Genomic DNA, 17,572 nt, shown 5'->3' on the forward strand with positions numbered 1-17,572 from the left:
CATGTTCAGATGCAGCTTGTTGCTGGGATTTTGCCACTGTGAGGGTGCTGGAGGCCTGGGGCAGGCTGCCCAGAGAGGCTGTGGAGTGTCCTTGTGTGGAGAGCTTCCAAGGGCAGCTGGGCACTGTGCTGCTGGGCAAGCTGCTGTGTGTGCCCTGCTTGAGCAGAAGAGCTAGACTGGGTGGTCTCTGGAGGTCACTTCCAACCCCAGCCATGCTGGAATTGTGTGAGTCTGATTCCAGCAATAATTGATTAAACCTCCCAGTGAGCAGTTCTGGGTTTGTCTCAACTTTTTAAAGCAGTGCTAATTGCTGATGACTACAGCCTTGGGATTTCATTGCTGGTTGCCTGGGAAACAACGACCACCACCAGCTTGTGTTCACTTTGGCTGAAGGAGAAGGAAACATGCAGGAAACTAAAAGACCTGGTGATGTAAAGGGTCAAATTCCACCAAGACATGTTAAAGCCAGAGAGAAAGAAGGAAAGAACATGGGGGAAAGGGCAATTCTTGAAGGTTTATTTCCAAGAGCCGCCATCACAGGAGCCACATCATATTACCCAAAGCTTGCAGCTCAGAGAAGAGTCCCCGCCCCCCTGCACTCATGTGTTGAAAGGAATAATTAGCAGTAAAAAGAAAGCTCTAATTAACGACTGAAAGCAGGAAGAGTCATTTTCCCCACTTCCTCACTGGTGCTTTGAATGGCAGAGTGAGCTGAGAGCCTGCAGCAGGGGATGGTGTCCCTGGGCATTGCACCTTCTGCCTGAGCTCAGCAGCAATTGGCTTCCCTCCTTCCTGCTTTGGACACTGGAAACCAGCCTGGATTTGGGGCTGCAGAGAGGGAGAGTCTTTGGAGAGCAGGGCAAAGCTCTGAGGTTGAGCTTTGCTGCTTTGAATTTTCAGGCTCTCAAGCACCGTGGATGAGTAAGGGAGACCCCAGCCTAGAGGTGCTGCTGGTGACCCAAAGGGCACACAGGAGTGGGAAGAGGATCTGGGGGGCGCCTGGGGCTGAGAGGTGCCAGGCTCTGAATACTGGCAAAGTGTCACTGGTTGTGGTGGGGAGACCTGGGAACGTTCAAAGGGTGAGGCAGAGCAAGCAACAGGGATGTGCTCCTTGTCCTCATCAGCCAGGGGTGGCTTGGGAGCATCCTGGACTTGCTGCAGCCCTGGTGGTCCATCCCTCTTGCACTCTTCAGGTCCCTTCAGAATCCATTGGCACATCTGACGTCCATGGCAGAGGCAGCCTCCCTCAGCATGGATGTGCACAGCTTGGGAAATGCTTCCCCAGAGCCACAAGACCTTTCAGACCATCCAGTCCAGCCCTTAACCTGGCCCTGCCAGGTCACCACTGAGCCATGGCCCTCATCACCACAACTACACAGCTCTGAAACCCCTCCAGGGATGGGGGCTCCACCATGGCCCTGGGCAGCCTGGGCCAGGCCTTGACAACCTTTTGGGGGAAGAAATTGTTCCTCGTGTCCAACCCAAACCTCTCCTAGGGCACAATTTGAGGCCATATCTTCTAACCCTGTCAGCTATTCTTTGGGAGCAGAGCCCAAACCCCACCTGCCTCCAGCCTCCTTTCAGGGAGTTGTAGACACTCAGAAGGTCTCCCCTGAACCTCTTTTTCTGCAGGTCAGACAACCCCAGTTCCTTGCTCCTGACCATCACAGGATGATCAAAATACTCAGTGATCCTTATCAGATTCTTTCCTGTGGCCCTGCCAGGCTGCATCTTGCACCAGTTCTCTCCGTGGGTGGGAGCTGTTCCATCTCCCTGCTCTGCTGCTCCTCTGCCTGTCCCCTGCAACCCATGCTCACACATCCCAGCAGTTGCTCCCTGGTGCCCTTTTCCCTGGGTTATCAACACACAGCACACAGGTAAACCACCTGTGAGGACTCTTCAGGGCTCTCAGAATCACAGCGTGGGAGGGGTTGGAAAGGACCTCCTAAAATCATCCAGTCCAACCCCCCTGCCAGAGCAGAGGCACCCAGGGCAGCTCACACAGGAACACATCCAGGTGGGGCTTGAAAGTCTCCAGAGAAGAAGGCTCCACAACCTCTCTGGGCAGCCTGCTCCAGGGCTCTGCCACCCTCACACTACAGAAGTTCCTCCTCGTGTTCAGATGGAACTTCCTGTGGTCAAGTTTGTGCTCATTGACTCTCGTCCTGTCACTGGGGAGCACTGAGAAGAGTCTGCCCCTACCCTCCTAACACCCACCCCTTAGGTATTTCTAAGCATTCACAAGACCCCCCCTCAGCCTCCTCTTCTCCAGGCTGCCCAGCCCCAGCTCCCTCAGCCTCTCTTCAGGTGAGAGCTGTTGCAGTGCCCTCAGCACCTCAGTGGCCCTGTGCTGTAGTTCTTTGTCCTTTTTGAGCTGAGGAGCCCAGAACTGGACCCAGGGCTCCAGCTGTGGCCTCCCTAGGGTAGAGTAGAGGGGGAAGAGAACCTCCTTTGCCCTGCTGGCCACACTCCTCCTCATGCACCCCAGGATGCCATTGGCCTTCTTGGCCATGAGGGCACACTGCCGACTCGCAGGCATCCTGCTGTCTGCCTGCACTCCCAGGTCCTTTTCCCCAGAGCTACTTTGCAACAGCTCAGTCCCCAGCCTGTGCTGATCCATGGGGTTGTGCCTCCTTCATCTCAACCCTGGCTTCTCAGCAGGGCTGCCAGCAGCCTGGGCACATGACTTATGGAGTGTAGGTGCTGGCAGAGAGCTCTGAGCTTGCAGAGTGCCAAAGTGCCAGTTCTTCAGTGGCTCTTGATGCAGCGAGGCCGTTCCCTTGCATTTACACACCCCTTTGATCCCACAGTGCAGCGATGCCACTTGTGCAGGGCTGGAGAGCCTTTGAGAGCTTCTCAGCTCCAAGCTGCCAGTTGCAATCCAGCAGCCCCAAGAGGTCCTGGCTGTTGGCACAGGAGGGCTGACTGCACACCCATGGGAGGTGGCCATGAGGACACCAGCTGCTTCTCTGGGCTGAGAAGCAACCTGCTTGCCCTGGGGGCAGTGGGCATTGCAGGCAGAACCTGCCCACACATGTCCCAGGCTGTGCTGCCTCCCCAGCTCTGTCCACCACCTCTCTGCTCACAGTCAGAGCCTCGCCCAAGAGCAGCGGCCGCAGATGTTTGCAGCCACATCTCCATGCTGGGCACTGAGGTCTGTAACCCCAGTGGGGACACAGGGATAGGGCAGGAATTCCCTGGAGACACTGGTGTGGACAGGGACAGAGCACTGCCAGGAGAATTAGCCTTCCAGGAGAGCAGGGATTGGGAAGCAGGAGCAGGTTGGCAGGCTTAGAGGGGCTGATTCTCCTTCCAGATGCTGATGGAATATCTTGGTGAGAAACAGCCCCCACACAAGCCGTCCCCAGCTGCCTGATGCCCCTCAGCCCTTTCCTGGCAGTGTCTTGTGGATCAGTCTCTGCTCAATCCGTGTCCCTGGCCCAGGTGTGAGCTGAGTCACAGCGATGCCAGAGCGTCCTTACATCTCCTGCCTCTGGCTGCAGGAGCCATGAGGAGCATGTCAATACTTTCTTTGGCAAGGCTTTGCTTGGATCTCATCACTCAGCTTCCTTCAAAGGAGGACACAGAGAGGAACTGTGTTAGGCAACAGGGAAGGTCAAGAAGAGAGGTGAGGTGGCTCTAATTGGGGAGGATCACGTTCAGGCTCAAGCAAGGGTGTGGATGAGTGGCTCAGCCCGAGCCAACGTGAGGCTCCAGCGTGTCACCACGGGCACTGCCTGCCCTAGATCCTCCCCAGGATCAGAATCACCTGTGACAAAGCAATAGGCTGCAGGTGCCAGCTGAGACAGGGACAGAGTCCCCAGACTGTGGTACATGCTGGGGTGAAGACCCAGGGTGAGACCTTCACCCCAGAATGCCAGCAGGGTGGGGTTGGAAGGGACCTCTGGAGATCATCCAGCCCAACTGCCTGCTCAAACAGGGCACCCACAGAAGCTTGCCCAGAAGCACAGTGCCCAGCTGCCCTTGGAAGCTCCTCACACAAGGACACTCCACAGCCTCTCTGGGCAGCCTGCTCCAGGCCTCCAGCACCCTCACAACAAACAACTTTCTCCTCCTGCTCAGATGGAACCTCCTGGCTGCCACTTTGTGCCCATTGCCCTTTTTCCTGTCCCTGGGCACCACTGACAAGAGCCTGGCCTCAGCCTCTTGCTCCCCACAGCTCCTTTAGCTCTTGCTGAGCATGGCTCAGCTCCCCTCTGGGGCTGCTCTTCTGCAGGCTCTCAGCCCCAGGGCTCTCAGCCTTTGCTCCTGCCAGAGCTGCTCCAGGCCCCTCAGCAGCTTTGCAGCCTGCTTTGGACTCTCTCCAGCAGTTTCCTGTCTCTCCTGAACTGGGGAGCCCAGAGCTGGACCCAGGACTTGCTAGGGCAGAGTAGAGGGGCAAGAGAACCTCCCTCAACCTGCTGGCAACACTCTTGCTCACACCACTTGCTTTCTGGGCTCCAAAGGCACACTGCTGGCTCCTGGGAAACTTGTCCCCCAGCACTCCCAGGTCCTTCTCCATGGAGCTGCTTCCCAGCAGGTCCCCTCTCACTTGTACTGATGCAGGGGGTTGGTCCTCCTCAGCTGCAGGACTCCACACTTGCCTTTGCTGAAGGTTGCAGGAAGCAACATAGGGAAGCCCCTGGGGAATGCAAACAGAGGTGACAAACGCACACAGGCAGGCCACAGTGGGTGGGAAGACCCAGCCAAGCTGCCTTGGTCACCTTGCAGAACACAAGCTCTTGTGCCTTGCTGAGAGGCATCAACTCCTGAGCCAGGCCAGCTCCTTCCTGGCCCCAAGCTCTGCAGTGAGCTGTGCTGGATGCTGCTGAGCAGATGTGTGCCAGCAGCAGTGCTCTCTCAGTTGTCCCTGCCAGACAGCTTCAGCTCCACTGGTGCCTATGGAAGCAGCCTCCCAGCAGAGCAGAGCCAGCAGGGAGAAGCCCTTCAGGTGAATGCTGTGGGTCCAGTCCCGTGGTTGTGGCTCACTCTGGGTGCCCTAGGAAGCCACAATGGCTTATGCCAGCGACAGGAGCAAAGTGACTGAACTGGCAACTGAGGTTGTTTAGCCTGGAGAAGAGGAGGCTGAGGGCAGAGCTCATTGCTCTCTGCAGCTCCCTCAGAGGAGGCTGGAGCCAAGTGGAAGTTGGACTCTGCTCCCTAGTCTCAGGTGATAGGAGGAGAGGAACTGGCCTGAAATTGTGCCAGGGGAGGGTTAGGTTGGAGAGGAGGAAAAATGTCTTTGCTTCAAGAGTGGTCAGGGACTGTCCCAGGCTGCCCAGGGAGGTGGTGGAGTCCACACCCCTGGAGAGGTTTGAGAAACCTGTGGCCATGGCACTGGGGCCAGGGTTTGGTGGCCATGGTGGTGCTGGGTTGCTGGCTGGGCTGGCTGAGCTTGGAGGTCTTTTCCAACCTAAACAATCCTATGGTCCCAGCTCTGCAGTCTCCAACAGTGCAGTCACTGGTGCCCCTCCATCCACCCATGGCTGGTTTTACAGCCTGACTTTGCTCCTGGCTTTTTTTTTCCTCTTTGGGGCACAGCAGATGGGCACAGACCCTCCAGACTAACAGGTGGTAGGGGAACACCATCTCCACAGTGGGCACTGTAGCATTCATCTAAATGGAGACCTCCCAGAATTGCTCCTTTGTCATGTGGAGACAGACAGTGGCTTGAGGCTGCCCTTCCCCTTTGCCTGCCATCACCCAGGCAGGGTGAGGGTCACTGTGGCACCCCAAATAGCCCCATACACTCAAAGCAGCTGCCCAAGGGGGACATCATGCCCCTGGCCATGTAGCAGCACTGTGCCAAGTCCTGGTTGTCCTTGTCCCAGTCCTACCTCCCCACCCTCTTCTTCTGTAAACTTTCCCCATGTTGGTGTTCCTGGCAGGAGCAGCCAGCCTGGCTCTTCCAGCCCCTATGCCTGCCAACTTGGCAGCTGGCAGCAGGAGCAGGCAGGGCTGGAGTCCACCAAGCTCCTCTGCCGGCACTTTCATCCTTATCTGGAAGGTGGCACTCGGCAGTAAGCAGAGTGGGCACAAGTGTGGGGCTCCCATCCAGGCTGCCCAGATGGAGCAGGCAGGGAGAGCAGCGTTCCCACACACACTGCCCAGCTGGGACAGGCATGGACCTGGAGTGGGCACCTAAAACCAGGGCGGGCCATGGTGTGCAACACTGGGATGGACGGACAGACACACTGGCATAGGCCCTGCAGCGAGCAGCGGGCAGGGTTCAGCCCAGCAGCCCTTGGAATGCAGCTGTGAGTCCTTGCCATGGGCACACACACGGCCCCTGGCACACTCTCCACACACACACACTTACCCCTCACTCCCACACCGTGTCACTCACACACACACACACTCTGCCACACTCACTGGCACCGCCACTGCCACTCACACTCACACTGGAGCACACTGTCACACTGCCACTGTCACACTGTCACTCTGGCACTGTCACTAACCCTGTCACACTGTCACTCACACTGTCACTGTCACACTGTCACTCTGGCACTGTCACTAACCCTTTCACACTGTCACACCTGTCACACTGTCACTCTGGCACTGTCACTCACCATGTCACACTGTCACTCACACTGTCACTGTCACACTGTCACACTGTCACTAGCCCTGTTACACTGTCACTCGCACTGTCACTGTCACACTGCCACTCTGGCACTGTCACTAGGCCTGTCACACTGTCACTGTCACACTGTCACTAGCCCTGTCACACTGTCACACTGCCACTCTGGCACTGTCACTAGCCCTGTCACACTATCACTGTCACACTGTCACTGTCACACTGTCACTAGCCCTGTCACACTGTCACACTGCCACTCTGGCACTGTCACTAGCCCTGTCACACTATCACTGTCACACTGTCACTGTCACACTGTCACTGTCACACTGTCACTAGCCCTGTCACTCTGTCACTCACACTGTCACTGTCACACTGCCACTCTGGCACTGTCACTAGCCCTGTCACACTGTCACACTGCCACTCTGGCACTGTCACTAGCCCTGTCACACTATCACTGTCACACTGTCACTGTCACACTGTCACTGTCACACTGTCACTAGCCCTGTCACTCTGTCACTCACACTGTCTGTCACTGCCGCTGCTGCAGTCAGTGACCCTGGCGCTCACGCACGCTGGCAGTGCCACCCTCACCGCCACCGACCCGGCGCCGCCGCCCGCCGCCGTGACGCACCCGCCCGGCTCCCCCGGGCCCCTCCCGCCGTGCGGCGCCTGCGCGTGCGGGGCGGGTCCCGCTGCGGGGCGGGCGGGGCCGCGGGACCGATCCGGGGCCGGAGCCGGGACCGGGTCCGCAGCCGGAGCCTCCCGGCCCGGTCAGCGGCTGAGCGAGGAGCGGGAGCGGCGGGTGAGTACCGGCTGGGCCCTTCGCGGGGGGCGGCGGCTTTTCGGCGGTCGCTTCGGGGCGGCCCCGCCCGGGGCTGCGGCATCCGCCGGGGCCCTTCGCCCGGCTCCGCCCGCTGCGGGCGCCGCGCTCCGGCTCGGGCCCCAGTGAGTGTCCCCCAGCCCCGGAGGAGCGGCGCGGGCCTGGGATGCTGGGCCGGGAGCGCGATGGAGCGGGGGCAGGAGGTGTCCGCACGCTCGGCTCCCCGGCGGGCAGCGCCGCGCCCCGGCTGGCCCCCGCCGGGGATGCCCGCCCGGCCTGCGCAGCCCCTGCCAGCCGGGAGAAGGGCCGCGGGCTGGCGGTGGCCCGGCCGGCACCCGCACCTGCCCGTGCCACCGCTCCCCGCCGCTCCGTGCGGCTGCCGGTGACCGAGCGCAGCCGCCGCACCGCGGGGGTGCCGCCGTCGGGCACCGCCGGCTCTTCCCACGGGTCCAGCCCGGCCGCACTCGCGGCTCGGAGGTCCGAGCCCCTGCTCCAGGAGGCTGTTTCTGCTCCGCTTAGCCCACGGCAAACACGGTCCGGACACCGGCAGCCGCGGCGAAGGGCAGCTTGCCCGGGTGGGTTTGCCGTGGGCTTGCAGCATGCCCGGATGGCATGTCCTGGGCGGCTGCGAGCGGGGGTTGGCTTGCAAGAAATCCGATCTGGGCTCCAGACCTCGTTCCTTTGTGGGATGCAGGAAAGCACCGGATTCGCAGAGCTCGGCTCTTCACCTGGCCCTGGGTGCACCAGTGATGGTGGTCATGCAGCAGCTTCTTCCCTCCTCTCCTGCTGCTGTCCGTGCGTGGGATTCTGGACATAATCCAATCACCCAGGAGCCTGCCCAGCTCCCCAGGCCCACCAGCCCCCTCCTCACCTTGCTCTGGGGCACAGCTGAACCCCCCAGACTTAACCTGCCCCCAGTTCTGGACAGAGGGCTCAGCGCCAGTGCTGTTTGTGTTTGGTTCTCTGTTTCGAGGTCTGAAGTTCCTGTCTGGGAAGCAAACAGACGCAGTGGGGAACCACCTGGTTTGGCAGGGGGATGCCAGCTTACCCACCCAGCTCTCACCCCACCCTGCTCGCTGGTGCCCGGAAAGTTTTATGGCTGTTTGCACAACCTCCCGCACCGCAGGAGGTGGTTTTTATGGTCTGTGTTGTGACTCTCAGCAAGGGGGAAGAAAACAGCAGCGGAGAGAGCTGCCTGTCAGTGGACACCTGTGGCTGGTCCAAGTGGCCACCAGCCCTGGTGGCTTTTTGCAGGACCTGGCGGCAGGAGGTGGGACCTCGAGGGCGTGCAGGCGTGGGAAGTCCCTCGCTCTTCCTGACGATGCTGGCCAAGCCAAATCCTTCCTCCTGCCGCGGGGGCTTTGAGTTTCCAGCTCAGGCCCTGCAGGGAGAGGTTTCCTGCTTCAGCCGCAGCGTGCAGAGCGCTGGGGTACCAGCTGTAGGGGCCGCCGTGCCGGCGGGGCTGGAGGCACCCGGCGAGGTCCGCAGTCGGTCTCGTAGGGCTGGCACGGTGCCTGTGCCAGTCGGTGGGGAGAAATGCTGATTTTAGATCAAAAAAAAAAAAGAAAAAGCAGCAGTGTCTGCCATTCGCAGGCCTGGTTTCTATGGGAACAGGACAGCAGAGGAGCAGAGCTGCAGCGAGGGCTCCAAAATAGCTGCCAGCGGCACGTGGCCTCCGCTCGCCTCGCCTGGCCCTCGCTGCCCACACCTGGGATGCTGTGGTCTCGATCCCTGCCCCATCCTCGTCTCAACCCCTCGGCAGGAGAGCTCCTGCCCAAGCTGGCAGCTGGCACAGCGTGGCTCTGTGCAGCTGAGGGAGGGTGCACCTGAAGGAGCTGGATGAATCCCTTCAGTGGAACTCTGGAGCCTTCAGTACAAGAAGGATATGGACCTGTTGGACCAGGTCCAGAGGAGAGACATAAAAATTATTGAAGGGCCAGGACACCTCTCCTTTGAGGGCGGGCTGAGAGAATTCCTCTGCCTCAACATGAGGAGGAACTTCTTTACTGTAAGGACCACAGAGCACTGGAACAGGCTCCACAGAGATGGGTCTTGAGAGTCTCCAGAGAAGGAGACTCTGCAACATCTGGATGTGCTCCTCTGTCACCTGCACTAGATTATGGTCCTGCCGTGGCAGGGGGGTTGGGCTCAATGATCTCTAGAGGTTCCTTCCAACCCCCAACATCTTGTGATCCTGTGGTCCTGTGGCAGAGGCTTGTGGTGCTGCCACAAGCAGCGAGGACAAATCTGGCTTCCACCTGCCCAGGTTGTGGGCAGATAGGCAGGCAGGAGTTTTCCTTCCTCGCTGGCCCCCTGGGGACAGTGAAGGCAAACCCACCCTTGTCTGTTCAGGAGGATGTCCCTGCCCGTGGCTGGGGGTCTGGAACTAGATGATCTTTAAGGTCCCTCTTCCAACGCAAACCGTTCTGTTTGGGTTGGAAGGAACCTTAAAAATCCTCTGTTTCTTGATGATCTTCCCCCGGCATTCTCTGGCTTGGAGAGCAGGATGTTTCCAGCAGGGAGGAGAAGGAAATGCATTGCTCCATGTGCCTCTTGCTGAGAAGGTCACTCCTATCTCGCAGCACATAATGGTGAGGTCAAAACAGGAGAGCATGCCCGGAGGGGGCAACGCGACCTGCTGCTGCATGAGCAGAGCTGTTCATCATGAGCTGTCCTGCAAGGTGTGAGCAGCACCTCTGAGGCCATCTGTGCCCAGCTCTCCCTTCTTGCCAGACGCTGGTCCTGGATGCAGGCAGAGGGGTGGCTGAAGACCCTGCCTGTGGTCACAGGCATCTCAGGGCTGATCCAAACGACACCTTCCAAAAAGTGTTTTCCCCTTTGGGTTGAAAAACAAATCATTTCTGTGGCTGCCCAGGGCCTGGAAAGCCATTTTCGCTCTCCAAATCTGGTGAGAGTAGCTCTGTTGCAACGGAGCCTCTTCCTTCTCTTCCAGTGCAAGGTCCAGCCCAGGTTTTCTTGGAGCACTTAGACGCTTGCAAGCAATTTACTGGCATTAATGAAGTTTGCTGCCTTTGCGTAGTGTTTGTGTAGTGTTTGTGTAGCATCTGAGTAGTATTTGTATAGTGCTTGTGTTAGCCAAGAGCTGCTTGACATTTTCTCAGCGATGAATGCCCCGGGGCAGGCATTTGGGGGGGAGGGAGGGGTCAGCTTCGTGTTTGAGGGTGTGGTGGGGCATGCAGCCAGGAGAGATGTGGGGGCAGGAGGAGGGATCTCTGTGGGGACAGCAGCCTTTGCCAGCCAGTCCTGTCCCGTTTGTCCTCTTTGAAAGGAGCGGAAAAGTCTTAATCCCCTTGATTTTCTGTGGATTCCCTTTGAGCGAGCACAGAAGGAAGGTTTCTGTTCCTGGGGATTCACTGGGAGGTGTGTCAGATCCTACTGGGTGTGGTATGTTGGGGGTGTGGGGCTGGGGGACCTGCTGCAGGGGTCCCAGTGGCATTTCTGCCCCGGGGCATGTGTGAACTTGCTGGAGACACAGTGCTTTGTGCTGAGCTTGGAGGTGTTTAAGCTGGGATCTAGCAGCAGCTGCCTCTGCAAGGCCCCCCCTTTGCTGTCCCTTCCCGGCTCGCTGGGTGTCTGACAGGCTCTTCTGGGCTGCAGGAGTGGACCTGTCCTGCTGCCCAGCACAGGCAGCCCTTGCTGTTGTGGCAATCTGCCTCCCGTGCGTGCAGAGACAGACGGAAGGGGGGTCTTGGGTCTGAGAACACACCCGCGGTTTGAGTTGGGGATGAAGTGCTCACCGAGCCAGAAGAAGGCTTCTGGAGGGCATGAGGAGCTGGTGGAATAGGGCAGGATGGGTGGATGGATGATGGCTGCTTTGTACGCAGACCTATGTGGCTTGTAGCTTGCTGTGGCTGCAGCTGGGTCGCTCCCAGCTGCTGGTGCTCTGCCCACAGCCTGCTGGCAGCCAAACTGGGGCAGGTTGGGTTGTCAGCCTCCCTTCTCGTCTTGCTGGGGCACCCTCAGCTCCCTGGGACCTGCCTGGGTCTAAGGAGCTGATGACCATCCTGACTGAGGCTGTCAAAGATGCTCTTGAGCTTCTATGGAGCGTTGCTGGTCCATGATGTGTCCATCCTTGTCTCTGCAAGAGCTTTCATGGAACCATGAACTCATTTAGTCTGGAGAAGACCTCTGGAGATCAATTCCAACTATTTTGGTGCTGCCAGGCTTTGGAGCACAGGTTCTCAGGATGAGCCTGGTAGCTGCCCACTCAGGGAGGGTGCAGCCAGGCTGCTGGGTGCTGCTGTGACCCAGTTTGGCCCCGCCGCTGCGGGAAGAGAGGGTTTGCCCTCGGGGGGCTGCTCGGCTGGGCAGTGCGGGCAGGTGGCTCTGCTTGTGCCAGGGCTGCTCTGACTCTGTGCCACTCTGCTGGGTGAGTCAGTGTGAGTGTGCAGTCACAGCCCTGTCTCCTGGTAGGACAGCAGTGCTTTGTCAGGACGTTACTGCAAATGGAGACAAAAGCTAGCTTGGAGGGCTGGCAGATGCGTCCCAAAGGGGGGAGGACGCCAGCGCGTCGCCTCCAGCACCAACCTTCCCTGCCCTTTGCTCGTCCGAGGAGGGTTTCTGCTTGCAAAGTGCTCTCAGCATTTCAAGACCCACCCTTTGTGCTGCAGAAGGAGGCACAGCTTGACATCTTCCCCAGGCCCAAACTCCTGACCTGCAAGGGCTTTGGTGGCTTCTCCAGGATGGTGTCTGCTGTTCTGCGATGCTGTGCTCCCACATGTGTAAGGAGAGCTGTAGCCTGCCTGCTGCTGGGGCTGGGTGGGAGGATCCCCGAGCCGGGCAGGCTGGGCCCTGAGCAGCAGCCTCCCTCCTGCAGCTGCGGTCACTCTGGTGGCTTGCAGCAGAAACTGCAAGCTCAGGCCCCCGCGGGTGAGCAGTGACACTTGGGGAGCGAACACAACAGGTTTTGTTCTCCCTTTTGGGGCCGAGGCAGCTGTTGCAACGCGAGGCTGGAGGCAGAGAGCTGCCCAGGGGTTGCTGGGGCTGGGAGGTGGGATGCTGCCCTCCTCTGAGCACCTGGCATTCACCACTCTCCTCTCTTCCAGGGTCCTGAGGAGCAGCGTTGGTCCCCTTCTGATGGGAGAATGGTTGTTCTCAGGCAGTTTGGGCTGCTGCTCTGGAAGAACTACATCCTGCAGGTAGGCTGGCACTGAACGCTTGCGGGGCTGCCTGGGCACAGCACAGCTTGATTCTTCAGCAAACCTTCACCAGGGCCCTGGGCTTCTCCTGGAGGCAAGCTGGTTTATTTGTGCCTGTGTTGTCACCCTGCTGTCTCTCGTGCCAGGGAGAGGCGGGCAAGGCTGTGTGTTCTGCTGTCCCCTCTGGCACACACTGTGCCGTTCCCTGCTTTTGCAACCCAGCTGTGAGCTCAGCTGCCCCTTCTCGCAGGGCAGCATGAAGCCAGGCAACCTCCTGGGCCACGGAGGGGTTCTTCAGCTCCTCTGCTGCACCTCAGAGTGAGGTCAGATGGGGCCTTGAGCATCCTGGTTTAGTAGGGGGTCCATGCCTGTGACAAGGGGTTGCAACTAGATGATCTTGAAGGTCCATTCCAACCCCAGCCCAGTGGATGGTTCTCTGCACAGTGCCTCCAAACCCACAGGGCCCAGGTTTTTCTATCCTACATCACTTTCCACCTCCCACTAAAGCACCTTTTGGGGGGCTTAACAAAATCAAACTGCCCTCATCCTGGCATCTCTCCCAGGCCCCGTCTGGCAGCTGGGCTAATGCTGAAGGATTTTGAGTCCTCAAGGGGCTCCTTGCCTTCTGCCTGGCAGCGTCTGGCTGCTGCTGGATGAGGCTTTTACACCTCTGGGCAGCCTGTGGGCGGCCACTGCGGCTCTGCTGGGATCTGGAGCCAGCCCTGGCAGAGGCTGGCGGAAGAGGAGGGAGCAGAGCTCACCGCAGCCTGGCTTGGCACTTTCAGTCACCCTGCTGCTGATCTTTGCTTTAAAAATAAACAAAAGGAAGAGGGCTGGCTGCTGCCTGGGCTGCCTGCTCTCTTGGTGTCCTTCCCATCAGGGAGCTGTAGAGAGCAATGAGCTCTGCCCTCAGCCTCCTCTTCTCCAGGCTGCACACCCCCAGCTCCCTCAGCTGCTCCTCCCCATCTCTGGTCTCCAGACTCTCCCCAGCTCTGTTGCCCTGGAGCACAGCCCTGTGAGGAGAGGCTGAGGGAGCTGGGGGTGTGCAGCCTGCAGCAGAGGAGGCTCAGGGCAGAGCTCATTGCTGTCTACAACTACTTGAAGGGAGGTTGTAGCCAGGTGGGATTGGGCTCTTCTGCAAGGCACCCAGTGACAGGACAAGAGGACACAGCCTCAAGCTGTGCCAGGGCAGGTTCAGACTGGATATTAGGAAGAAGCTCTTCACAGCAAGAGTGATTGGCACTGGAAAGGGCTGCCCGGGGAGGTGCTGGAGTCCCTACCCCTGGAGGTGTTTAAAGGGAGGCTGGATGAGGCACTTGGTGCCATGGGCTAGTTGATTAGAAGGGTTAGGTGACAGGTTGGACTCGATGATCTTAGAGGTCTTTTCCAAGCTGATTAGTTCTGATTCTCTGCAGGGACAGCAGCATCCTTGTCTGGGTGTGCTCTGGGGCCAGACACCCCTCTCACTGTGTTTTCCAAGGACACAAGCTGACTCCCATTTCCTCTCGAGGAACACAACCTCCCTGCTGTAACCCTCCCCCAGGCCCAGGCTGCCGCTGAAGCCGCAGAGCTCCCAGGCCATGGTCCCCCTCCGCAGTGGGGATGGATGTGGCACACGTGGCTGGCTCCACGCTGGGGCAGCCCTGGCCAGGCGGAGGTGGCGATTATGGATGAGTGTCCCTGTCACCTCTGCAGCAGGGCAGCTTAAATGGCTTCTGCAGCAGCCTTCAGGGAGCCAGGCAGCCGCTCTGGAGACAGCCCAGCAGGCTGCCGGGGGGGAGCTCGGTAGTAAATCAGCAGCAGGCAGCTGCTCCTCCAGAGCTGCATTAAAAACCCCATCAGACATCTGCAGCCTTGGCTTTTATGAGGGTGGCCTTTGGAAAGGTTCCCCTTGCCCTGCCCCTCCCTGCAGCTGCCACCTCCCAGCCACGCTACCAGCCCTGGTGGCAGGGACGGAGTGGGCAGCTCCTCTCAGGCAAGCCCAAAGAGGGGAGTTTGGCTTTGGCAGTGGGTGCTGAGAGCTGGGGTGATGTGGGGAGTGCCTGCACACAACCCCTGTGCCCCCTCCTGACTAAGCAGCCTGACTCCCTGCCTGAGGGCTGAGCTGCTCTGTACTCAGGGCTCTGGTCTTACCCCACTGAGACTCTGCCCACCTTGGTGTGACCACACTTGCTGCTTCTCCCCCCTCCATTCACAGAACAAAACCTGAGGGAGAAGGACTTTTGAGCAGGGCCTGTGGTGACAAGAGAAGGGCTGATAGTTTGAGCTCAAAGAGGGAGATTGAGAGTGGAGAGAAGGGAGAAACGTTTGACACTGAGGGTGGGGAGAGCCTGGCCCAGGCTGCTCAGAGAGGTGGGAGCTGCCCCACGGCTGGCACCACTGCAGATCAGGGTGTTTGGGGCTGTGAGCAACCTGCTCTGGTTGCTGGACTTGATGAGTTTAAAAGGTCCCTTCCCACTTAGAATTCCTGACAGGTTTATGATTCCACTCTGCAAAGGGGTGAGAGATGCAGCTCCAGGGTCAGCACAGCTCCACAGGTGGCATTTGAGAGCAGAAGGGGCTTTGGTGGCAGCTGCCTGCAGCTCTTGGCTGGTGCAGGCAGGATAGCAGAGCAGCGAGGAACCCTGGTGGCCAGAGGCCCATGCCATGCCCTGCCTGCAGCATGCTTATCTTGGATGGGTGCCAGACGTCTACAGCACCTCCAGCTGGGCAAGCGGTGCTGTAGTCACACTGAGTCTGCAGAGATGCCAGGGAGGGGCTGTGCTGGCAGATCCAATCCAGCTGCTGAGTTGGAAAAATGGTGGCAATAAACCTCTTGGTGCTTCTCCTGCCTGGTGTTCTTCCTCTTTCCAGCCTGGCAGAGGGGAGGGTGGCAAGCCCCCTGTCTTAGAGCCCTCACCAGAGGTTAATGCTGCTAACTTCTGAGAGAGCAGCCCTACATCCCTGCTCCCAGAGCTGCTCCCTGCTGCTAAGGGCACCTCAGGAGCTGTCACTGCAGGGATGGGCATCTGGCATCCTGAATCCTTGCACCCAGAGCTGCTCCCTGCTGGTGAGAGGTTTGCAGGAAAGGCAGCCCTGGGGGAAACCACTGTGGGCTGGAGGGTAAAATAGACTGGGTTGGGTTGGAAGGGACCTCAAAGGTCATTAAGCTCCAACGCCCTGCCATGGGGCAGCAACACCTCTGACCAGCACAGGTTGCTCTGGGCCTCATCCAGCCTGGCCTTCAATACCTCCAGGGAGGTTGTGGAGCACAGAACCACCAAATGTGATCACATTCTGTGATCCACAGCCTCCCTGGGCAACCTGTGCCAGTCTCTCCCCATCCTTGCTGCAAACAATTTCCTCCTCCTCTCCACTCTCAGTCTCCCCTCTCCCAGCTCAAAGCCATTGTCCCTCGTCCTGGCACTTCCCAGCCCTTGTCCAAAGTTCCTCTCCAGCTCTCCTGCAGCCCCTTCAGCTACTGGAAGGATGCTCTGAGATCTCCCTGCAGCCTTTTTCTCTCCAGGCCTTCAGCACAAAGTATGGCTACAGGGGATCAGGACCAGAGCATTCCCAGCCTCAAATCCATTGCCCAGCTGCTTGATCCTCAATTAAAAAAGCCAAAGAACCTCCACATGCAGTGTGGGCAGGGCTTGGGGTGGAGGCTGAGCTGGTGCCTGCATTCTCACTGCTGTGCAAGGACAGCAGTGGGAGCAGCTGGAGGCTGCCAGGTCCCATCCCAGACTGGGGTGTAGCAGCTGTGTTCCTGCTGCATGCCCATCCCAGCTGTGCCTTCAAGTGACAGTATCTCCAGCTCCCAGCCTTGTGAGCCCTGGACAAAGTTGACCTGCTTTGGTGAGGTCTGTTCTTGTGGCTGTCCCCATCTTACTGCCTGGTCCCACCTCAATGCCTGCTGCCAGGCAGGGCATTGGGAAAGGGCCAGGGACCAGCTGAGCTCATTCAAACCCAGCACTGCACAGGGAAGGTTCTGAAGGAATCATAGAATCATAGAATCAACCAGGTTGGAATAGGGCCAGGGATGGATGGCTGGAGAGTCCTGCAGGATGCAGGAACCAATGGAGCATCTCAAAATCCCATCAGAGTGGGGTTGGAAGGGACCTCTGGAGATCATCCAGCCCAACTGCCTGCTCAAGCAGGGCACCCACAGCAGCTTGCCCAGCAGCACAGTGCCCAGCTGGCCTTGGAAGCTCTCCACACAAGGACACTCCACAGCCTCTCTGGGCAGCCTGCTCCAGGCCTCCAGCACCCTCACAACAAACAACTTTCTCCTCCTGCTCAGATGCAACCTCCTGGCTGCCACTTTCTGCCCCTTGTGCTGTCCCTGGGCACCACTGACAAGAACCTGGCCCCAGCCTCTTGCTCCCTGCAGTTCCTTTATCTCTTGCTGAGCACTGCTCAGATGCCTTCTGGGGCTGCTGTTCTGCAGGCTCTCAGCCTTTGCTGCTCCCAGAGCTGCTCCAGGCCCCTCAGCATCTCTGGAGCCTGCCCTGGACTCTCTCCAGCAGTTCCCTATCTTGAACTAGGGAGCTCAGAACTGGACCCAGCAGTGCAGGTGTGGCCTCCCTGGGGCAGTGCAGGAGGCAGCATCATTCCCGGGCTGCCGAAAAGCTCAGGTTGTGAAACCTTCTGAACTGCAGCAAAGCTTCTGCTGCTCGAGGTCTGCCCTGCCGAAGCCCCGGGCTGGGTTTGCTCCAGCTCCAGTGTTTCCATCTCACCTTGGGCTCCTTTCTCCTCCCTGCAGAAGCGACAGATCCTGGTGACGCTGATTGAGCTCTGCTTGCCGCTGCTGTTCGCCGCCATCCTGATCGCCCTGCGGCACCGAGTGCACTCTGTCAGCCACCCCAACGGCACCAGCTACCCGCCCCAGGCCCTGGATGATCTCCCAGGCTTCTTCTACCGCCGCCCCCCCGGCAATCCCTGGGAGCTGGCTTATGTCCCGTCCAACAGCAGCGCCGTCAGGAGCATCGCCGAGGCGGTGGAGAGGGCTTTGCCCATCAACATCCGAGGTGAGCCGGGGCC

At 59.1% G+C, this 17,572-nt stretch overlaps 1 protein-coding gene across 2 annotated transcripts in view; it reads left to right on the forward strand.

Moving 5' to 3' along the window:
• Positions 1-7,267: 7,267 nt before the first annotated feature.
• Positions 7,268-17,572, forward strand: part of ABCA3 (ATP binding cassette subfamily A member 3) — a 43,155-nt gene continuing 32,850 nt past the window's right edge. The window contains exons 1-3 of one of the 2 annotated variants that reach the window (XM_064153138.1): positions 7,268-7,376; positions 12,461-12,553; positions 17,295-17,559. In XM_064153138.1, coding sequence (XP_064009208.1) covers positions 12,500-12,553; positions 17,295-17,559 — 319 coding nt within the window. In that variant the 5' untranslated portion in view covers positions 7,268-7,376; positions 12,461-12,499. The remainder of the gene's footprint in view (positions 7,377-12,460; positions 12,554-17,294; positions 17,560-17,572) is intronic. The other variant, XM_064153139.1, reaches the window with a different exon arrangement.

This window comes from Pogoniulus pusillus, chromosome 13, assembly GCF_015220805.1.
Source record: "Pogoniulus pusillus isolate bPogPus1 chromosome 13, bPogPus1.pri, whole genome shotgun sequence".
Taxonomy (NCBI): Eukaryota; Metazoa; Chordata; class Aves; order Piciformes; family Lybiidae; genus Pogoniulus; species Pogoniulus pusillus.